The sequence below is a fragment of the Entelurus aequoreus genome, linkage group LG24 (genome assembly GCF_033978785.1).
Source record: "Entelurus aequoreus isolate RoL-2023_Sb linkage group LG24, RoL_Eaeq_v1.1, whole genome shotgun sequence".
NCBI classification, from domain to species: domain Eukaryota; kingdom Metazoa; phylum Chordata; class Actinopteri; order Syngnathiformes; family Syngnathidae; genus Entelurus; species Entelurus aequoreus.
The window spans coordinates 7062289-7085373 of NC_084754.1; the positions used below are offsets into that span (position 1 = coordinate 7062289).

General features: G+C 41.7%; 1 protein-coding gene across 2 annotated transcripts in view; it reads right to left on the reverse strand.

Moving 5' to 3' along the window:
* The window catches only part of ccnd2a (cyclin D2, a), a 57040-nt gene that overhangs the window by 20500 nt on the left and 13455 nt on the right, over positions 1–23085 (reverse strand). For both annotated transcript variants that reach the window (XM_062036092.1, XM_062036093.1), the window contains exons 3-4: positions 21874–22033; positions 3131–3279 (exon numbers count right to left, since the gene is read on the reverse strand). In XM_062036092.1, the coding sequence (XP_061892076.1) occupies positions 3131–3279; positions 21874–22033 (309 nt within the window). The remainder of the gene's footprint in view (positions 1–3130; positions 3280–21873; positions 22034–23085) is intronic.

The window sequence follows — 23085 nt, forward strand, 5'->3', positions numbered from 1 at the left end:
TGTTTACATGTAAAATCTTCCACTCCTTTGTCTCATTTTGTCCACCAAACGTTTTAACTACGCATGAAAGCACAAAGGTGCGCTTTGTTGATGTTATTCACTTGTCAGTGCATGACTGCAAGCTAACCAATGCTAACATGCTATTTAGGCTAGCTGTATGTACATATTGCATCATTATGCCTCGTTTGTAGGTATCCATCCATCCATTTTCTACCGCTTATTCCCTTCGGAGTCGCTGGAGTCTATCTGAGCTACAATACAGATAGACAGACAACATTCACACTCACATTCACACACTAGGGCCAATTTAGTGCCCTTTGTAGGTATATTTGAGATAATTTAATTGCCTTTACTTATGTCCTCTGTGTATTTAATTTATATTTGCATGTCATACCAAAGACTATAAAAATGGGACCCATAACCTCCCTGCTTGGCACTCAGCAACAAAGGGTTGGAGTTGGGGGTTAAATCACCAAAATGATTCCCGGGCGCGGCGCCGCTGCTGCCCACTGCTCCCCAAGGGGATGGGACAAATGCAGAGGACAAATTTCACCACATCTAGTGTGTGTGTGACAATCATTGGTACTTTAATCTTAATGTCTCATGACACATTATCTGTGTGTAACATTTGCCGCATTTCTGATAGTTGTTTGTGTGCCATGTTGTTCCAGACCACAGCAAACATTACCCAACTTGCAAAGATTGTAATAAATCTATTAAAAAAAGACAGCCTGTCGTTTCCTTTAACTTAGACACACACATCTATACCTTTGGCCATTGAAAGCCAGTAATTTCTAGGAGTTATCTCACCTTCTGAGTAGCGTCTGATTTACTAATGGTTTCTAATGTTGTAAAAACGTGTGGAATAAATATTACACTTCAACATTTCTGTCAACGAAGATTTGCTTCAGCCTGTGACACAGTCATTTTGATAGTAGGCTATTATAGCTAATATAGACACTTACACTACCGTTCAAAAGTTTGGGGTCACCCAAACAATTTAGTGGAATAGCCTTCATTTCTAAGAACAAGAATAGACTGTCGAGTTTCAGATGAAAGTTCTCTTTTTCTGGCCATTTTGAGCGTTTAATTGACCCCACAAATGTGATGCTCCAGAAACTCAATCTGCTCAAAGGAAGGTCCGTTTTGTAGCTTCTGTAACGAGCTAAAATGTTTTCAGATGTGTGAACATGATTGCACAAGGGTTTTCTAATCATCAATTAGCCTTCTGAGCCAATGAGCAAACACATTGTACCATTAGAACACTGGAGTGATAGTTGCTGGAAATGGGCCTCTATACACCTATGTAGATATTGCACCAAAAACCAGACATTTGCAGCTAGAATAGTCATTTACCACATTAGCAATGTATAGAGTGTATTTCTTTCAAGTTAAGACTAGTTTAAAGTTATCTTCATTGAAAAGTACAGTGCTTTTCCTTCAAAAATAAGGACATTTCAATGTGACCCCAAACTTTTCAACGGTAGTGTACGTCATGTGTTGCCTTCATTATAAGACTTATATACGGCTTTTCATTTTTTGCGGCTCCAGACAGATTTGCCTTTTGTATTTTTGGTCCAATATGGCTCTTTCAACGTTTTGGGCTGCCGACCCCTGATTTAAGGCCTATATAGCTGCTCTAGTCACATGGTTAAAACGTGATTCTGAAGTGAATACTTTGTGCAGCCCAACTATACCACCAGCGGACCCCAGGCAAATTGAGTTTGAGACCCCTGAACTAAACTCTACGCTACCATTGTTGGATATTTGGACTTTACCGATCGAGGCTTGGTGTTTAAAAGAAAGTTCAAATAAAAATGATTGTGACTTGCTTCATGCCACTAAATAAGCACGTCGAGACCGGCCAACACTTCTCGCCGCATGACGAATACCAGGTATGCCTAAAGGTCCTGCCGCTGTTTAAACTCGTCTTACCCACCACAGCAGCATTTCCAGCATTGTTTATATGAGGAGGCCCTCCTCAGACGGAAACCTTCCTCTTGCTAACAGTCAACTCTCTGACAAAGAGCCCAACGCACAGAAAACAAACGTTGATCACATGACAATTGTACAAATAAACAAAGATGTGAAAAAGCTCGTCAAAGATCATCTCTATTTCAGCACTCTACTATTTTTTTTTTTTTTTAAGAATTCACTGCATAAATGTGAGTCCCTTACAAGTTTCTTGAACTGAACTCTCGACCCACCAGTTGAATAGCCCGAATGACAAAAAACCGGGGACCCTCAAATGGAACCTCGAGGAACACCAGGAGAACCCTAAAGAAGTTGAACAAATGACTACTGACTACATCTGAAGTAAATGAGCTCCAGCAACAGATACATATATCACCGCCAAAAAAGAGAGGACTTAAAGGGGTGCCTTAAGGAACGCCTCAGGTACAGTACAGGCCAAAAGTTTGGACACAACTTCTCATTCAATGGGTTTTCTTTATTTTCATGACAGTGACATTGTAGATAGTCACTGAAGGCATCAAAACTATGAATGAACACATGTGTAGTTATGTACTTAAGAAAAAAAGGTGCAATAACTGAAACATGTTTTATATTCTAGTTTCTTCAAAATAGCCACCCTTTGCTCTGATTACTGTTTTGCACACTCTTGGCATTCTCTCGATGAGCTTCAAGAGGTAGTCACCTGAAAGGGTTTTCACTTCACAGGTGTCATAGTTTTGATGCCTTCAGTGACAATCTACAATGTACATAGTCATGAAAATAAAAAAAAAACATTGAAATGAGAAGGTGTGTCCAAACTTTTGTCCTGTACTGCATGTAAATCAGAAATTTGGAGGACAGTGTTCTGTTTTCTGGCAAGGTTAAAATGTCATTGCAAGAATCTGCCAATGTGTTTACAAAGGTCCAAGTTCCTCGATAGAACAGGAGGACTCTGGTGTTTTTTAGGAATTTGCTGCAAAAACGTTTGTCTCACAAGTTTTGAACTGAACTCAGGGGCCGGTATAGTGTTATTCCCGGCCCCCGGTCCACCAGTTGAATAGTGCTGCCCAACAGAATGCCAACAATATTTCGAATATCTCACCCACGCACATTGTTTTGGAGGATAAATGTAAGGCAAAATAAAATTAAAAAATGAGTGTTGCGGGCATGAACTCACCACTTCTGTGTTTGTGATTTTGGCCAGCAGGTCTGTCAGACTGTCCCCCCACTGGGACTGGTTCGCTGAGTCCAGCTGTAAGCCACAGATTGCTGCCCCAACACTTCCAGTGGCAATCATGGATGGAGGGTGCATGGCGAATCGGAAATCTGTTGAAAAGGGAGAAAAGCTATTTGAGTCAAAGTGTACGCGCCGCTGCTAATTTGCCTTTGCATGGTTCTACTCGTTGTTTATTGTTTATGTTTACTGTCCATCTGGTGGCCTTTAAATCTTCATGGAACTTGGTGTGGAGATTCACCATGACCAGGCGAGGAATGAGTTTGGAAATATTCATAAAGCTTACAAAACAAGCCATACAAACCCCTTTCTTAGACTGTAAGTCGAGGGGTGACCAAAGTGCGGCCCAGGGGGCATTTTTCTGCTTGCAGCTTAAGTTTTTTTGGGCATGCGGCATATTGTCGAAATAAAATCAAACAAAAAACAACAGTAAAAATTTAAGAATAAAGAGCAAAATGAGGTCATGTATTGAGAAAACCTGAAATGTTAATACCAATTCTTAATAATAATATGCTTTGTCACCTATAAGACAAAGCTAACACGTTTTATCTTTAAATATACAGTATTTTCCAGACTATAAGCAGCTACTTCTTTCCTACGCTTTGTACCCTGTGGCTTACAAAACCGTGCAGCTAATTTATGGACAATGTTTTGTATTCAACAAATAGTTTTCACAAAACACCCACAGAGACCCTGAAAAGGTGTGTTATTGTTATGCTTTGGCGCCATCTTTTAGACGAGTTCGCTCACTGCAGTTGCTGCGGGTTGAATATGTACTTCTGGTTTCACGCCTTGAACAGGAAGTATATCTCGTTTTGTCTACTACTATATTCGTCTATAGCGTTTCTGCGCCAAAGGATTCTTCATTCCTCACTCCAAGCAACGTTTGTAAGTTTTATAATATAACTAAAACAATGTATACTTACTAAACCGTCTCATGGGTGATGTCGGTAAGAGTGTTTTCATGTATATTCATTCGTACGTGCCATCGTAATATAATCAAACAGGCGTTGTTAGCATTAGAAAAGGCATTCTTTTTGTATTGTTTCGGTTTGGTAAATTCACCAAAACGTCACCGTGGAGTTATTGAGTTAGCTGATTGGAGAACTAGCTTCTGCAGCTAGTGGGTCCATGATGAGGACTTATGTTTTGTTTGATCAGCTCTTTTACTGCTGTGTGACGGACACTGTTTGGAAACAATTAAGGTGTGTAAAAAAACATTTGCTAAATGTTTCATACTGGTATATGTAAAAACCATTTAAAAATGTTTCGTAGTGGTATATGTAAAAAACATGTAAAAAATGTTATTTGTTCTAAAATTTGCTGGGTGCGGCTCACATTCCGGTGCGCTCAATAGCCTCCAAATAACGGTATATAACAGAGCTGGGCAAATATTTTGAAAAATGTGTCTGAGGGGCCAATGTGTATAAATGATATCTACACATTTAGCTGTAAAAATCTGCTGTCCAGTATGTGTGTTTGGGTCCCTTTTTTTCAGGAACACTAATACCAAAAGTCACAATAGAGTTCTAAAAACGTTATGACAGACCACCTCAAAAAAACGGAATGGAATTTTTACAGTTTTTTTTACTGAACGGAACACCCAAAATGTACATGAAAATAAAGAAAGGGGGATTTACAATATTAACTATGAACAATAAAACACTGAATATTAACAACATATGACCATCGCTCCTCCTTTACATGTCAGACCAGAAAACACAACAAAAATGTAACAAACAGCAAAATATGAATGCAAAGTGTAATAAACACCTACAATATGATATATTATCACTTTTATGCAGACATTTGTCGTACAAATTTGCTTCCGCATCTGTTCCTGACACATGCGTTTGCGGCTGGCTACTCTGAAAACAAACCCCGGCCACTCTGCTTTGTTCCTCATGTGAGCTGCTGTGACGTAAATTACCGTAATAACTGGTATAACACTCAAAAGCCCAGATTTCAACCATTGAAATACTTTCTATAGTTCAAGACTTACTGCCATTTAAAATATACGAAGATCATATAGGCGGCTACAGTTTTAGACTTAGACAAACGTTATTGATCCAAAAGGAAAACATTAGCTCAGTTACAAAGTATTGAAAGGGAAAGGATGGAAAGGATAATGCAGGTATAAAGTAGACTACAAATGTACCATAGTAGCAATATAAAATATTACATATACGTAGTATTTACATATTATATATACAGTAAAAAATATATACTGATATATTATATTAGGGCTGCAACAACTAATCGATTAAATCGATTATAAAAATAGTTGGCGATTAATTTAGTCATCGATTCGTTGGATCTATGCTATGCGCATGCGCAGAGGCTACTTTTTTACATTTTTTTATGAACCTTTATTTATAAACTGCAACATTTACAAACAGCTGAAAAACAATAATCACAACAAGTATGGTGCCAGTATGCTGTTTTTTCCCAATAAAATACTGGAAAGGATAGAAATGTAGTTGGTCTCTTTTATCCGATTATTAATCGATGTAATAATCGACAGATTAATCGATGATCAAATTAGTTGTTAGTTGCAGCCCTATATTATATTATATTATATAATATAATTTTGATGTTAAAGGTCTAAAAACGTTATGTAGAACGTCCGGTGGGCTAGATTGAAAATCTTAATGGGCCGCATGTGGCCTGCGGGCCGTATTCTGCCCATGCTACATGTAAAGCGACTTTGGGTACTTAGAAAAGCGCTATATAAATCCCAGGTATTATTATTATTATTATTATTAAGTCTGCTATATAATGTTACAAAATAAACCATTATCAAAATCGCCCTTGGTTTGACTTTTAAGTATGCGGCCCCCGGTGGAAAAAGTGTGGACACTCCTGGCATAGAGGGTTTATGCTACTTGGACACATTTTGGTCATATCCAACCGTGCACTTTTAGTTTGAATAAGTACGGCATGAAAAAAGAAGTCTGTTTTGCTACTTTAAACAAGGACTTAAAGTGGCTACAACTGTCCATTTACTCGAGGATTATGTATTTAGCTGGCGCCGTATAAAAATGTCCGCTTTGAATGAATATGCTCCCCCCCAAAAAGAGTACAGGCATGTGGTTTCCCGGAGACAATACTGTATGATTCGGTAATCTAGTTGATAAATAATCCTTCAATTGCACCCAGTCCCGACGCAGCGCTCGCTAATGACCAGCAGCCTGGATAATGAGGGTTCACTCGACTTGTAAAGGGGCTGAAAAGCCGCCCGCCCACCCCACCCCCTCTCCCAAGACCCAACCTCCCGCCTCCCTTCGCCCCCCCCGCCCAGGCCGTCCCCTTTTCTTCCACCTCCTGAGTAAATCGTGTGCTCCCTGAAAAAGCCCCACAGCGCTTGGAAAGGGAGGAATAAAGAGGCTCAGTGCCGCTGCCAATGCTCACTGCTGTAGGTCCTTTTTCCACGTGTGGTCACAGGCGTGCGTCTCAAAGACCAATAACCTTGTTAGCTCCCCTCACTGTCATTCATAATGCAAATGAGACAGCTTGTGAACGGGCCAGGAGCCCGAAAAGGCAAGACGACTGGCACGGAGGCGTGAGGAAAGGGAGGGCGGCGAGGGAGCGTAGCGCCATTCTCTCAAGACGTCTTGCTCAACTTCTACCTTTCTTTTTTGGGGGAAAAGGCCCCGTCGAACGACACACATGCCCCCGGTCTTTGTCACGACAACAGTTATTGGCGGCCCTCCTATCTGTTAGCATATTAATAGAGTGGCGGGAAGGCAGAAGAGTGCGACTCCATTGTCCGGAGTCATCACCCTCATTCCGCCCGATTGAGAGACGTTCCCCTGTTTGCTGATAGCAATTCAGCCAGACGGACCGGACAAAGAGCGTGGCCGCGCGGAGGAGGGGGGGACGGAGGGGTCAGGGGGGGTCGACGGCGAGAGGAAGATGAAGACGGAGGGACGGCGGCGGGGAGAAAAGACGGGAAGGCGGTGGGCGTGGTGGGAGAGCGTCGGGGTGGTTGACATCTCCGCCGCACATCACTCCCGAGTCTGTGTCCGAACCCTTGTGAGGTTTTTGGAGGAAGAAAAGACTGACCCCCTCACCTCCTACCCTCCCCCCCACACACTCTGTTCCTCGGCCACCTATGGACCGAGGGGTGGGGGGGAGGCATTAACATACCACCATATTCAATTGCAAAGCAAACGGCATGCGATGGTTTCTGAAGGAGACTTCCCTGCCTTCTCCTGGAATCAAAGAGGGTGGGCCCTTTGATAGCCCCCTCACTGCCTTTTTATCATGCAGAGCCAGGCGCTTTCTCATCTTGCGGGCTCCGTGTTGACAAATAAATGAACTTATTATACACCCCTGTGTTCGCCGCTGGGCCGCCGCCAAGAGGGCCGATTTATTAAAGGCGCCCTCGAGCCAAGAGGAAAGAGCGCACAAAGACCCTCCGCATTACATCACTGCTGTAATAGCACGACTTTCTCCAGGGGGGTAGAAGGACAAAGACATACAGGGATTTACTGCATGTGCGATGTGAGCGCGGACTGACAGGCGAGGGGCACACACCTCGCAGGCAAGGAATGATATACACACGCACCACCCACAGGGGGGCACAGATGTAGGTTTGGAGCAGCAGCGAGCGGATTTTTTTCGCCCTCCAGACAAGACAACAAACAAGGACGCGCACGTGCAGCCCCGACACTCCTGGCCCCGGTCTTCAGCGAGAAAAGCTCGTATTTTAAGGAGCGGCTCATTGATATTCTTGCTGAGGGTAAACCGTGTTATGTAGCCGAGTGGGGACGCCTGTGACGGAAAGCTCTGTGTAAGCGGCGGCTGCCCGGTCTGGCTCGCACGCCTCTCGGCGCCTTCAATGGCCCTTTCTCCTCGCTGTCGCCAACTCACTGGAACGCCGTCGTCTCTCCGGCCTGCCCCGGTCACGTGGTCCGCCGCCCTACACGGCACACTCCGTGTGGGTGGCGGCGATCTATAGACTTGTGCGTTAATTCACGCCAGAGAGTTGAACAACGGCCAAATAAAGCGGAAGAAAACCCCAAAGTCTCCTCTCCGGTTTTTTCCAATGCAATAAAAGCTCCAACTCGTTTTCATTGCAGTTATGGCTGCCCTCTTAGGGAATATTATACATATGTGCGTGTATTATCGCCTCATATTTATTATAATTTGACAATAACGTCCTTTGAAATCACAAGTTAAGGTAAAAAAAAAATCGGATGATATCTGCTTGCATGTAAAACAGTGTTTTGGGGGCCACATTTTCATAAAGCTAAGGACTGGTGGGCTGGACTCCTCCCTTCATTTTTAGTCTTACTTTGTATATTCCAGAAAACCAGTGTCCTCTACAGTAGACGTTTGATTTGTGTCTATTTTGTTGTACCGTGTAGGGCGGCGGCAATGTGTGCGCATTAGACTTGTACGTTAATTCACGCCAGAGAGTTGAACAACGGCCAAATAAAGTGGAAGAAATCCCCAAAGTCTCCTCTCCGGTTTTTTCCAATGCAATAAAAAGGTCCAACTCGTTTTCATTGCAGTTATGGTCGCCCTCGGAGGGAATATTATACATATGTGCATGTATTATTGCCTCATATTTATTATTATTATAAATATAATAATAATAAATATAATTATATTATTAACGTCCTTTGAAATCATAAGTTAAGGTAAAAAAAAAAAAAAATCGGATGATATCGGCTTGCATGTAAAACAGTGTTTTGGGGGCCACATTTTCATAAAGCTAAGGACTGGTGGGCTGGACTTCATTATTAGTCTTATTTTGTATATTCCAGAAAACCAGAGTCCTCTACAGTAGACCTGGGGTATCAAACGTACGGCCTGTGGGCCGGATCACGCCAGCGAACTGGTTTTATGCGGCCCGCGAGATGAGTTTGCTAAGTATAAAATTGAGCTGAAATTGTTTAATGAAAGAAACTGCTGATCTAAATGTGTCCACTGGGTGTCACAATAACAACTCTATTGGGCAAGCAAATGCTTGATACCTAGGCCAAGCAAGAGGTACGCAGTAAAGCGCATATAGCTATGGTAATGCGTGGCTGTGGTTCCTCCCCTCGAACAAATGAAACGTAAAACCTGCAGTTTTAAGTCTTCTGCTTCGAACGCATCGTTCTTTGACATCCTCAATGCCCATAAATGTCTCTGTCAAAAATGAGAAAAGTGAGTGTAACTCAACCATCTTGAACAGTTTCTACCTCCGTTTGTTTGGTTTGTTGAGTTAGCACAGCTTAATACCTGGACATGACAAATGAGGTATTTGACATGTAGAAGTTTGTTATTTATTCTGTTCAATCACAGATAGGCTGTGACATCATGTTTACCGGCTTTGTAGATACACTGAGACAAAGTCTAAGTTTGTTGTGTTTTTCAAACCGCTCACATTTTTTTCCCTCTGAATTTGAAATGTTTTGTCAAAAGGATTATTTGTGATTTGTACATTTTCAGAATGTGCTTGTTCTATTTTTGGCCAAAGTAAAACAAAAGAAAATCTGAATTTGTCTTTATTTTGTAATTATCATGCCATGATTTTACCAGTCCAACTCACCTGGGAATAGATTTTCCTCCATGTGGCCCCTGAGCTAAAATGAGTTTGACACCTCTGCATTAGACGTTTGATTTGTGTCTATTTTGTTGTACCGTGTAGGGCGGGGGCAATGTACGCGCATTAGACTTGTACGTTAATTCACGCCAGAGAGTTGAACAACGGCCAAATAAAGTGGAAGAAATCCCCAAAGTCTCCTCTCCGGTTTTTTCCAATGCAATAAAAGGTCCAACTCGTTTTCATTGCATTTATGGCCGCCCTCGGAGGGAATATTACACATATGTGCGTGTATTATTGCCTCATATTTATTATCATTTGATGATAACGTCCTTTGAAATCATAAGGTAAAAAAAAAAAAAAGCGGATCATATCGGCTTGCAGTGTTTTGGGGGCCAAATTTTCATAAAGCTAAGGACTAGTGGGCTGGACTCCTCCCTTCATTATTAGTCTTGCTTTGTATATTCCAGAAAACCAGTGTCCTCTACAGTAGACATTTGATTTATGTCTATTTATTTTGTGTATTGTAGTTGCAGAAGCGACCTGCTGTTTTCAAGGACATTCTGCATTAAAGGTATAATCAAAGACCATCTCTATAAGTGTTTATAAGAATCTTTTTGAACTGAACTCCGCCAGTTGAATATCCCAAATGATGAAAACAAGAAGACCTAAAATGAAACCATGAGGAACGCCACTAGTATAACTAAAGAAGTTGAACAAATAACTACTGGCTGCATCTGAAGTACACAAGCTACAGCAGAGGTGTCAAACTAATTTTAGCTCAGGGGCCATATGGAGGAAAATCTATTCCCAGGTGGGCCGGACTGGTAAAGTCATGGCATGATCACTAAAAAATAAAGACATATTCAGATTGTTTTCTTTTGTTTTACTTTGGCCAAAAATAGAACTAGCACATTCTAAAAATGTACAAATCACAAATAATCCTTTTGCCAAAACACTTCAAATTCACAGGGGAAGAAAATGTGCGGGGTTTGAAAAACACAACGAACTTAGACTTCGTGTCAGTGTATCTACAAAGCCGATAAACATGAAGTCACAGCCTATCTGGGATTGAACAAAATAAAATAAACTTCTCCATGTCAAATACCTCATTTGTCATGTCCAAGTATTAAGCCTGTGCTAACTCAACAAACTACACAAACGGAGGTAGAAACTGTTCAAGATGGTTGAGTTACACTCACTTTTCTCATTTTTGACAGAGACATTTAGGCGCAATGAGGATGTCAAAGAGCAATGCGTTCGAAGCAAAAGACCTAAAACCGCAGGTTTTGCGTTTCATTTGTTCGAGGGGAGGAGCTACAGCCACACATTACCGTAGCTATATGCGATTAACTGCGTACCTCTTGCTTGGCCCCGGTAGCAAGCATTTGCTTGCCCAACAGAGTTGCTATTGCGACACCCAGTGGACACATTTAGATCAGCAGTTTCTTTCATTAAACAATTTCAGCTCAATTGTATACTTAGCAAACTCATCTCGCGGGCCGCTTATTACCGGTTCGCGGGCCGTACCTTTGACACCCCGGGGCTACAGCAACAACTTAGATACATATATCACATTACAAAAATAGCGGAACTTCCAAAAAGGAGAGGACTAAAAGGGGTGCTTTGAGGAACGCCTCAGTTATGTAAATCACAAGTTATGACCCCAGTGTTCTATGTTTGCTAGCAGTGTTAAATGTCAATGCAAGGATCTGCCAATGTGTTTAGAGTGGTCCAAGTTCCTTTATACAACAGGAGCACTCTAGTGTTTTTAGGAATTTACCGGTATGGCCGGTATGGTGTCATTCCCAGTTGAATAGCCCTGAACAATTACCACTCCACTTCAATCGAAACACAGCATAAATCTGTCACATTGTTTATAATAAATAGGTTAATGTTTTTCATACCTACCATTGCTCTCGGTCTGACTTATTTCACTAGGTCCGTTTTAATGCTCCATAATAGAAAACAACAAATTTGTGCTGATACTGCATCAGATTAATGTCGATATTGACCAATAATAAAGCCTCCCCTGTTGGTATCGTATTAGAAGTGAAAAGGTTGTATCGAGAGGTATTTGGGTATATTAGTATTTATTTTTTGAGAACAGAAAAATGTTTGAAATATGTTGCATGATCAGCTTATTCTAAAGTTTAGAAGATATGCATTTGCCCGGACATCTTTTTTTCTGTCAAAAGTGAAACACATTTAGCAATATAGATGAAGTGCATTACTGACACACATTATTTCCAGGCTTCCATGGGCCGTATAAAATGATCAGGCGGGCCAGATTGGAGTTTGACACACGTGCTATAATCTAAGGATTACTGACCATTGTTAGCAAAAAAAAGTTCTAATTAAGGTGCTAACTAAACATCATTATGGGATTAGCTCCCAAATTTAAACCTATTAGCACTAATGCAAAACAGCTTGGAATAACAATATGGTTTATGGGAAGCTACTTAAAAGCGTCATCATCCTTCATGATGCACAAGAACAAAAAGACCCCCCATCTCTGAGACCCTCCAACAACAGAAATCCCCTGGGATTATGTCACTGTAATTAATATGTGATAGTGTAGTAGCTTCCATCTCATTTGACATCATACCCATTAAGGAATATTTTACAATAAAATGATTCCACTTATTATATTGTACAAATGGCAACGGGTTTAAATTAGTTAAATATTTTTTTACAATTTGACAACTGTGACATAATTTGATCAAAAGGCCAATACAAAAAAACAGAGCAAACCCTATTTTATTGCTGTTAATTGGTTCCGGTCCTGACAATGGTAAATTAATCGCCGCTAAATTGGAATTATTAATTATAAATAAATAATTTTCATAGCTAGAGCATGAAAAAAACTGCTAAAATACAGTTTTTATCATCATGAAAGCCATCTAGAGAACACCCACATAATCCCCTTTCCACTCGAACTGAATGCTGCCTGACGCTGAGCCAATCAGTGACCACGATACTGAACAGTGTTGTCCGATTGGTTTGGTCTCATCTAGTGACCAATACTACTGTAGTATTGAGATTTCTTAGTTCATTAAGCCTTTTTATGGTTGTAAATGCTTAAAGGGAAACTTCGGTTTTTTTCAACCTGGGCCCTGTTTTCATAATTTTTTCTGTATATGTGAGTGCTGGATAAAACATTTTTTGAGGTCGCGCCAGTATTGAGCAGGGCAGGCAGCCTCCAGCCCAGCTAACGCTCGTACACAGGGCAACTGGCTCTCGTCAAAATTCGGCCTATAAACATGCATTTTTTTCACACTGACAGGCTCAGATAGTTACAATGAGTGTCCGACAACATACTAGAAAGGAGAAATTAACGTATGTCTCTACCTTTAGCTGGAGATCGCTGTTTGTTGTGAGCTGTGTCCAAATCTCACCACGCTACAAATCTCGTTCCGAAATCTCGCGATAACTCGCGACATCAAAATCAAATGCAATTTCATCCACGTCGTCCATATCAGGCAAAAATTCAGCCATGACAGACAAACAAACAAACTTTTCTATAAAACTAAAATAACAGTCTTCGGTAATCCAACAGAAAATCATCTCTCTTCACCTCAGTCAGGTAACTGTTTTTCCACCGGTGTTTTGTCGCGAGTTATCGCGAGATTTCGGAACGAGATTTGTAGCGTGGTGAGATTTGGACACAGCTCACAACAAACAGCGATCTCCAGCTAAAGGTAGAGACATACGTTAATTTCTCCTTTCTAGTATGTTGTCGGACACTCATTGTAACTATCTGAGCCTGTCAGTGTGAAAAAAATGCATGTTTATAGGCCGAATTTTGACGAGAGCCAGTTGCCCTGTGTACGAGCGTTAGCTGGGCTGGAGGCTGCCTGCCCTGCTCAATACTGGCGCGACCTCAAAAAATGTTTTATCCAGCACTCACATATACAGAAAAAATTATGAAAACAGGGCCCAGGTTGAAAAAAACCGAAGTTTCCCTTTAACCTTGGCCAAAAATACGTAGAATATGCTAAACAAATAAATACCCTCAGAAAAAATCTGCAATGTAGTCAAGCCGCAAACTTCGAAGTGCGATGTGGCAAAGGACAACGCTACATATTTTATATGTTTATCCAGGGCTGGAGTTGATTGAGAAGAAATTTGAGGGGAAAATTTTTTATTTTTATGCCCTTTGAAAAATGAAAGACTTAGACAAACTGTATTGATCCACAAGGGAAATTGTTCCTTAAATGTACTTCTCCGCTCCTTCATCTTTGTGCCGGCACGACATCCCCGGCGCTTTTTCCGTTGTTCCACGGGAATGTCCGGCCGCGATCCCCATAGCGCTGGCAAGGAGAGCGCAAACAGCTCCTCGCGTGTGTAAACAAACTGATCAACCGATCAAAGCCAAACACAAAACGGCCCGAAAAGAAAAAGTAACAAAAACACACAAAAGCGCCCAAGAACCATAATTAGTGTTTTTTGGAAAAGATAAGTGAGAAAAGTTGAGAATAATACAAAAAATAAAGTAAAATGAAGGAAGGCAAAGGAGCTACTGTGACTTGTATGTCCTGTTTGGCTTTGGGGTATTACTGAATAATAGCCAGTGTGCCATACACCTGTTAATTTTAAATGTCATTTTTAAAAATACATTTAACATGAGAGAACAGTCTTAGGAAAAATACATGTGTAATGGTGGCCAAAATACAGCAACAAATTACTGAAAGGACAAAAAGTCATCCTTAGTCACCTTTGGGTTAAACATGGTAAAGCAGCAACATCCAAAGATAAATTCTTGTTGCGCTTCTGCCGTGAGTCAGCATGCCACAAGATTTTCAGCGGGTTGCTGATGGAGAACTCAGGACATGCCGCTGTGTGATTCACCCACTGTCACACTGCCGGGTGCAGGCTACTTCCTGCTTCATCTGCTGCCAATACGGCCGCACCGGACATGATCGCACGTATCAGTGATGTGAGGATAATTTGTCGGAGGCGGCGGCTAATTTGTTCAGGCTGCGACACATCCAGCACTTTAACTTTCATGATCGCAAACACTAGTAAGGACGGTTTCATTGACCACATCTGAGATGAGTCATTCATTTTAGCCGGAACTGATGAGCGTCGCCATGCCGACGCCATTCTGGTCCGGTGATATTGGCATGAAAATGGGAATGAATCACTGAAAAGTATTTCCTCTGTTGCATCTGGGCCATTATTTTGCTTCGGGGGGCCAAATTTAGAGAAAAAAATGTGTCTGGGGGCTGGTATATCTATTTTTAGGAACACTAATACAAAACCTCAAAATAATGTCTGAATGCTAAAAACGTTATGACAGACCGCCTTAAAAAACGCAATGGAATTTTTTATTTTTTTTTACTGAATGAGACACCCAGAATGTACATGAAAATAAAGAATGTGGGATTTACAATATTAACTATGAACAATAAAACACTGAATATTGACATATTAACGTCACACCCCCTCTCGATGGACATATTTTACAATCAAGCGAAACGCAACAAACATGCAACAAACTGCGAAATATGAACGCGAAGGGTAAAAAAAACAAAAAACTTATCATATATATATAACTGATATATCACTAAGCTTTAGACCTTTGTTGCAAAAATCTCCTTCCACGTCTGTCCCTGACACCCGCATTTCAGGCTGACACTCTGTGGAAACGCACCCCACCCACAGTCCTTGGTGCCTCACCTGAGCTGCTGTGTCTTAGATGACCATAGTAACTAGTATATCATACAAAAGCACAGATTCAAACAATTGAAATACTTTGTATAGTTCAAGAATTACGGTCATCTGAAAACATCACTGCACATCATAATGGCATCTACACGTTCCATCTTGAAGATCTAAAAAAAATATTTGGGAATGTCCGGCGGGCCAGATTGAAAAGCCCCCGGTCCCTAATTTGCCCAGGTCTGACCCACACTGTGGAGCTCCTCAGACAAATTCCTAAACTTTTCAAATTAAAACACTTTCATCCATTTATGAGACCGGCCTAAAACTGAAAGTCGAACACTGTTTACGCAATATTCCAACTAGTTCCTTGTTCTCTTTTATTACAAACAATTAGTGCATGTGCCTCACAATACAAAGGTCCTGAGTAGTCCTGAATTCAATCCCGGGCTCGGGATCTTTCTGTGTGGAGTTTGCATGTTCTCCCCGTGACTGCGTGGGTTCCCTCCGGGTACTCCGGCTTCCTCCCACCTCCAAAGACATGCACCTGGGGATAGGTTGATTGGCAACACTAAATTGGCCCTAGTGTGTGAATGTGAGCGTGAATGTTGTCTGTCTATCTGTGTTGGCCCTGTGATGAGATGGCAACTTGTCCAGGTTGTACCCGCCTTCTGCCCGAATGCAGCTGAGATAGGCTACGGCACCCCCCACGCCCCAAAAGGGACAAGCGGTAGAAAATGGATGGATGGATGTTTGAGCAAAACAAAATCAGTAGTACATCATCTCTAAACGAAAAGTACTATCTACTATTTATTTAAATCCTTTAGTTTTGCCCTTAAAGTCTTACTGCAAACAAAGGCTCCTAATTAGTCTGCTGACGTATGCAATAACATATTGGCTCATTTCTCATTCTATTGTTTTGTCAACATTATGAGGGACAAGCTGTAAAAATTGATTATTAATCCACTTGTTCATTTACTGTTAATATCTGCTTATTTTCCGTTTCAACATGTCCTATCTACACCTCTGTTAAAATGTAATAATCACTTATTCTTCTGTTGTTTGGATACTTTACATTAGTTTTGGATGACATCACAAATTTAGGTATCGATTCGATACCAAGTAGTTACAGGATCATACAGTGGTCATATTCAAAGTCCTCATGTGTCCAGGGACATATTTCCTGAGTTATTTTGTGACGATAAAAAATATCGATGCAATCATAGTAGTATCGACTAGATACGCTATTGTACTTGGTATCATTACAGCGGATGTCAGGTGTAGATCCACCCATGGCATTTGTTTACACTCAGGCGCGCTGGCTTTTCTTAGCAGTGACGCCGGTGAGCTATTATATCCTCCTACGGTGTGAAGTGAAACATGTATAGCTATTCCTCGTCCTGCAGGGATGATACTTGTAGGAAACTCACTTTATTCGTCGCCATGGAGGCAAGGATTAGTGATTTAGAAGTAGCTAAAACACTGCCGACTGTGGATGGATGTTCGCTGCTAGCTAGTTAGCCATGTCTTAAAGCACCTCTTCCTGAGGGCGTTTCAGTTTTATAACTTCACCTTTATCGTCAGTTTTTAAGCCAAAATGCGTCCGTTCTCCCTTTTCTGTCTACACACCGAGTCTGCTTGTAAGTACTCTGATTGTGTGCTGCCGAATGTGCTCCTCTGCTCGTAAAACCAGCAATGTCATGACGTGACGACGCGCCGTCATTCCCGGGAACCGGTACTTTTCAAACAGAATATAGTACCATTTTTGATTCATTAGTACCGCGATACTATACCAGTGCCAGTATACTGTACAACCCTAGTGCAAACTAAACAGGAGATGAGCATTAAACAATACGTACCCCTACTGATCCCTAGGGAAATTCAAACCTGGTACAGATTCGGTCTATGCAGCTAACCAGGTAACGATCAAGTTACTTCCCAGTTCAAAGTGGCTTCCGAGTAATCAAAAACCATTCAGGACTTGAAGAGCTTGTTCTGCGCCACTTGAACCGCTTGTTAGAACTTCCCAGGACAATGAGCGCTCTCTCATGGCCGACATGAATCGATCAATATGGACGACCGTCATTCCATGCATACCGTTAAAGAGTATGGAGTGTTCATTAGTGGTTCATAATCCCCGCCAATACGGCGAGAAGATGCAGCTCAATAACCGCGACAGACAGTTTGGGGTGCATCTGTCTGCCCCGTGCACCCCGTCTATTCTCCCGCTTTACCCCAATTGAATAAGAATAGGCGAGGAAGCCGGGAGTGATTGGTGTGCGTGTGTAGGAATGGAGGTTCATAATCTCCCTTAATGAGCTTGTTTCTGGGCTATTATCCGGCAGCCTGCCTGAGGGAAAGGCCGGTGTTTCGTATCAAGTGGCCCAGCGACGCTGACCCTCGCACGGCTCTGCATATGAAATGCGAGGGCTGAGTCTTTTGTCTCCCCTCTCCCAGTCTCGAGCTGAGCTCCTTAGTGCATTTGCATAGTCCTGAATGGAGCAGCCAGTGTTATTAATTAATACAGAGCCAGCCTACGCCACCTGACAAAAACCCACCGAGTGGCCTGAACGGAACTGTTTCATCAAAAGCGAGCAGCTATTAGGAACGATGGGCCTTAGTCTCCACTTCTCTTGAAAACGGAGCGCCGTGGCTTTATGTTTTCTTTTTCAATTGACGGGCGGTGGGAGGGAACGAAAACGGGGGAAGGCCACAGGTGACCCCGTTGTCAACCGTCTTGCAAATGTAAATCCTCTTCTTCCGCCATCTTTGCCTCTTCAACACCACTCAGAGGACGTTCCCCCCCCCGGAAGATTCTCACCAGATAAGGCGAGATTTACGTCTGGGAACGCTGCGCGAAACAGGGTTTCGAATTCCCAGAGATCTCGAGATGCACCGAATTGTTGACTCACTCGCGCTCTTCTCCTGCCCCGTCTTGCCCTCACGGCGTCGTGTTTGCAGAGTGCATTCACAGATAAATGGCCTGTTGCTAATCCGCCGCTATCTGCGGAAAAGACTCTCTCCAAAGACACAATGTCAGGAGGAATCGGCTCGTAAATTCACTTCCACTCCCTCAATGAAGCCATTACGGACAAAGTGCATGCTGAGTCTTTCACAACGTTGCTTTGAGAATAGGTACTATCACTGACATGCTGTCATTACACAAGAATCTACAGGGAGCGTGGGTGAGTCACACGGAAAGACTTGTTTTTTTTTTCTTTCTCTCCCAACATAACCTTTAGAAATTAGCATTTTCTCACATTTTTTAAAGATCAACCGCACAAAAAATGCTTCTATCGTTTCAAAACCGTGCATACGCTTCTCTGAATGATGTCAGAACAAGGAGCTGTTTCCCATGAGGGATTGCGGTGTGTGTGGGGGGGTGCATTCCATTCTGAGGCCTGCACAAAAAAGAAGCCATTGGTGGCAGGAGGCGTCAAGGCAGAGGGAACGACCAAAAGTCGTCATTAATATTAATACGTCGCTCCTCGGGAGCCAGATTGGAGCAAAAGAGAGACTCTCCACATGGGAAAGATATCATGTCCTCCAGCTGTGGGGTGGGGAGGCGTGAGAAGTTAAGAGGGAAGGAGATATGAAAACACGCCGTCTGGGATTTGGCAGAAAACCTCTCTGCACCTCCGTCTCCAGATCAAGTTAAAGCCTGCGACTCGCTTGATGTTTGATCTTGTGGGAACGATTCACCTCAAGAGCAGAGAGACAATGGCCGGCCGAGCCTCCACCCCTGCGCATCTCGTCCCTCGACCCCGCGCGACATGGGAATGCCCCTCAACCAGCCCAGGGTGCTTTGAAGTGTCACTGGATGCGACTGACAGGCCTCCAACGCGGCGCACACATACCAGACCGCGACGTGACAGATGATGGAGGCGGCTTTAAAACGTCTTCCATGACACAAGCTTAACTCGGAATATCTTCACGCTGTAGGTAATGCATCTCACTTAAGTTACTTCAGGCCTCGGAGCTGAGCTGTACTTTGATACGGAGCTCAGAGAAGAATGCTTGCAACATGGGAAAAGTATGCTGCCTCTTTTCCACCACACGGCTAGGACTCGACACCGCTCCGTTTTTCACTTCAAAATAATCTATCAATAGGCCTGGGCCAATAAGCAATAAATCAATTAGCCGATGAACCCGATAACTTCATCTCTCGCTTTCAAACAGGGTGCATGAGGGTTCACTCTGCGCCTCGCTCTCAGCGACTGTGCTTGTTTGTTCAATAGCAGAATTAAATGAACAGAGTCAACTCTCTAGACCAGGGGTCCCCAAACTACGGCCCGTGGGAAGTCCCAAGTTAAAATGAAAAAATAAATACATTTTTTGGAGTATTATTTTTTCAAATCCATTTTCTACCACTTGTTACTCTCGGGGTCTCCTAAGCCAAATCATATTGTCTAAAAATGCATTTTCCCATAGATAACGCGACATCAAACTACAGTGTATATATACACTACCGTTCAAAAGTTTGGGGTCACATTGAAATGTCCTTATTTTTGAAGGAAAAGCACTGTACTTTTCAATGAAGATAACTTTAAACTAGTCTTAACTTTAAAGAAATACACTCTATACATTGCTAATGTGGTAAATGACTATTCTAGCTGCAAATGTCTGGTTTTTGGTGCAATATCTACATAGGTGTATAGAGGCCCATTTCCAGAAACTATCACTCCAGTGTTCTAATGGTACAATGTGTTTGCTCATTGGCTCAGAAGGCTAATTGATGATTAGAAAACTCTTGTGCAATCATGTTCACACATCTGAAAACAGTTTAGCTCGTTACAGAAGCTACAAAACTGACCTTCCTTTGAGCAGATTGAGTTTCTGGAGCATCACATTTGTGGGGTCAATTAAACGCTCAAAATGGCCAGAAAAAGAGAACTTTCATCTGAAACTCGACAGTCTATTCTTGTTCTTACAAATGAAGGCTATTCCACAAAATTGTTTGGGTGACCCCAAACTTTTGAACGGTAGTGTATATATATATATATATAGAGCCCCCAATGCGGTCCCCGAGTCGAAAAGTTTGGAGACCCCTGCTCTAGACAGTCATCCACAATCTGTGTCTCTGTGGGTGGAGGCGGGACGATCAGCTTACAAACACAGAATGCATGCAAGTCGTTCTTCGCTAGTGAGAAAAATGGATAACGAAAGAAGTTGAGCCTATCGACACGGAAAAAGCCAGTATGCCGAATTTGTTGGAAAAAGTGACAGCAACCAAAAATAGACAAAACAACGCGGCCCAAAATGGGGGAAAAAAATTGCACTTCTCGATGTTCCATATCCATTGAAGTGCAATTGAGTGTCCATTTTATTTTCAGTGTTCGTTTACTTATTTCGGATAATTACAGGTTCTCGACATTCCAATTAAAATGGTAAATAATACTAAAGAGAAATAAAAATTGCATCTGAGAGAACCACTTACATCATCATTATCATATATCAATCAATCAAACTTTGTTTATAAAGCGCTTTTCATACATAAAAGAAATGCAACGCAAAGTGCCTTACAAAGTTAGAAACAATACTATATCCCCCATTATCGCATACGTACGCACGGACACAGATACCAAACACAAACACACGCACACACAACATACACACATATGCATCTATATGGACACATGACTGAGTACAGAGGAGACATGTGAGTAAACACTATCACAGGAGCCATCTGCACCAGGAGCTCATCAGACCATGGCCACCAGGACGCTGACACAAAAGCACCCCCACAAGCACGGCCGATAACCCCTGAGGCAGATGGCTCATCTGAGTAACGTTGGGGGCGGGGACACACACAAAAAAAACACCTTATATAATGCACTTTTGAAATTAACATTGCAGTAAATTACTTGCATGCATAATCTAAATAAACTTTGAAAAAGACTGAAATATTTTGACACATACAATTGTATTGTCAGAATGCCATCCAGCAACATTTCTTTCAAATCTTTCACTTGAATGCACATACATATTCGTCACATACAGTCAGGGTGTCATTTCCATTTTGCCATCCTCCTCATTCATCTTTGCACTGACTGTAAAGCAGCCTGCTTTCAGTAAGTTAAGTCAAAATAAATTGTGCAATTAGTCTGTGTTTCTACATAATCAATGCGATAATGTTCCGTGATGAATCCGCATGAGTTAAAGCGTTTACTTTGACAGCCCTGTTATTGTGATAACATTATTGCGTGATTTGGTCTCTAAACAATGCTAACAATAATGGCCCAGGCCAACCGTGACACACTAACAACTATTTTCATTTAACAGGAGGATAGAGACATTTCTTGCTGCGCATCAGCAAAATCTACAGTGACAAATCTGCTCCACCGTGGTTTCACTCAAATGGTATCAGCTGGGCCAATGGAAAAATGGTACAAGTGGGTACCGTGCAGTGGAAAAGGGGCACATGACTTGTACAAGCATTGTTTGCAACAAAGAAAACACCGGAATTAATCAATGTGGACCTTACCTGTGGCACAGAGGGCGATGAAGGTCTGGACATGTTTGCGTATAAGAGTCTGTTTATCCTCGGGCAGCGGCAGCCTCCTCACTATGTGCTCGATGAAGTCGTTCGGCGTCACCGCCGCCAAATTCCACTTCAACTTCCCCAACACCACCAGTTCCCATTCCTGGAGCGAAGGAGACACAGAGATTGTGAGACGACGAGGAAGACTCGAAATGACGCAAGCACGCATTGCAGTGTTGATGTGAAGTTTGCATTATTTTGAGGCCCGAGTTACAAAGAATTTTCACTAGGGAAATAACGGTATTGAAATGTCGCGGTACGTATACTATCACGGTATTAAGGCCACGGTGCGAGATTATTGTGGTATTTGTTTTAAAAAAAAAAAGACAACTTAAAATGATATAGTGTGTAAAATGAAGTGGTAGGAATGTTTAGGATAAACACATTTCTTGTATTTGAACACAAATACAATGCTCAAATGTTCTATTGATTGATGGAAACTTTTATTAGTAGATTGCACAGTACAGTACATATTCCGTACAATTGACCACTAAATGGTAACACCCGAATAAGTTGTTCAACTTGTTTAAGTCGGGGTCCACGTCAATCAATTAATTACTACAAACTAGGGTCGTCCCGATACCAATATTTTGGTACCGGTACCAAAATGTATCTCGATATATTTTCGATACTTTTCTAATAAAAGGGGACCACAAAAAACGGCATTGTCTTTATTTTAACAAAAAAATCTTACAGTACTTTAAAGATATGTTATTGCAATTTTGCAATTAAATAAAATAGTGAATACACGAGACAACTTTTCTTTTATTAGTAAGTAAGCAAACAAAATGAGTCTGCTGACATATGCAGTATCATATTGTGTCATTTTCCATTCTATTATTTTGTCAACATTATTAAGAACAACTGGAAGAAAATGATTAATCTACTTGTTCATTTACTGTTAATATCTGCTTACTTTCTCTTTAAACATGTTCTATCTAAACTTCTGTTAAAATGTAATAATCACGTATTCTTCTGTTGTTTGGATACTTTACATTAGTTTTAGATGATACCACAAATTTAGGTATCGATCCGATACCAAGTAGTTACACGATCATACATTGGTCATAATTTAAGTCCTCATGTGTCCACGGATGTATTTCCTGAGTTTATAAACATAATATGAATTTTAAAAAAAGGAAAAAAATTGCTGTA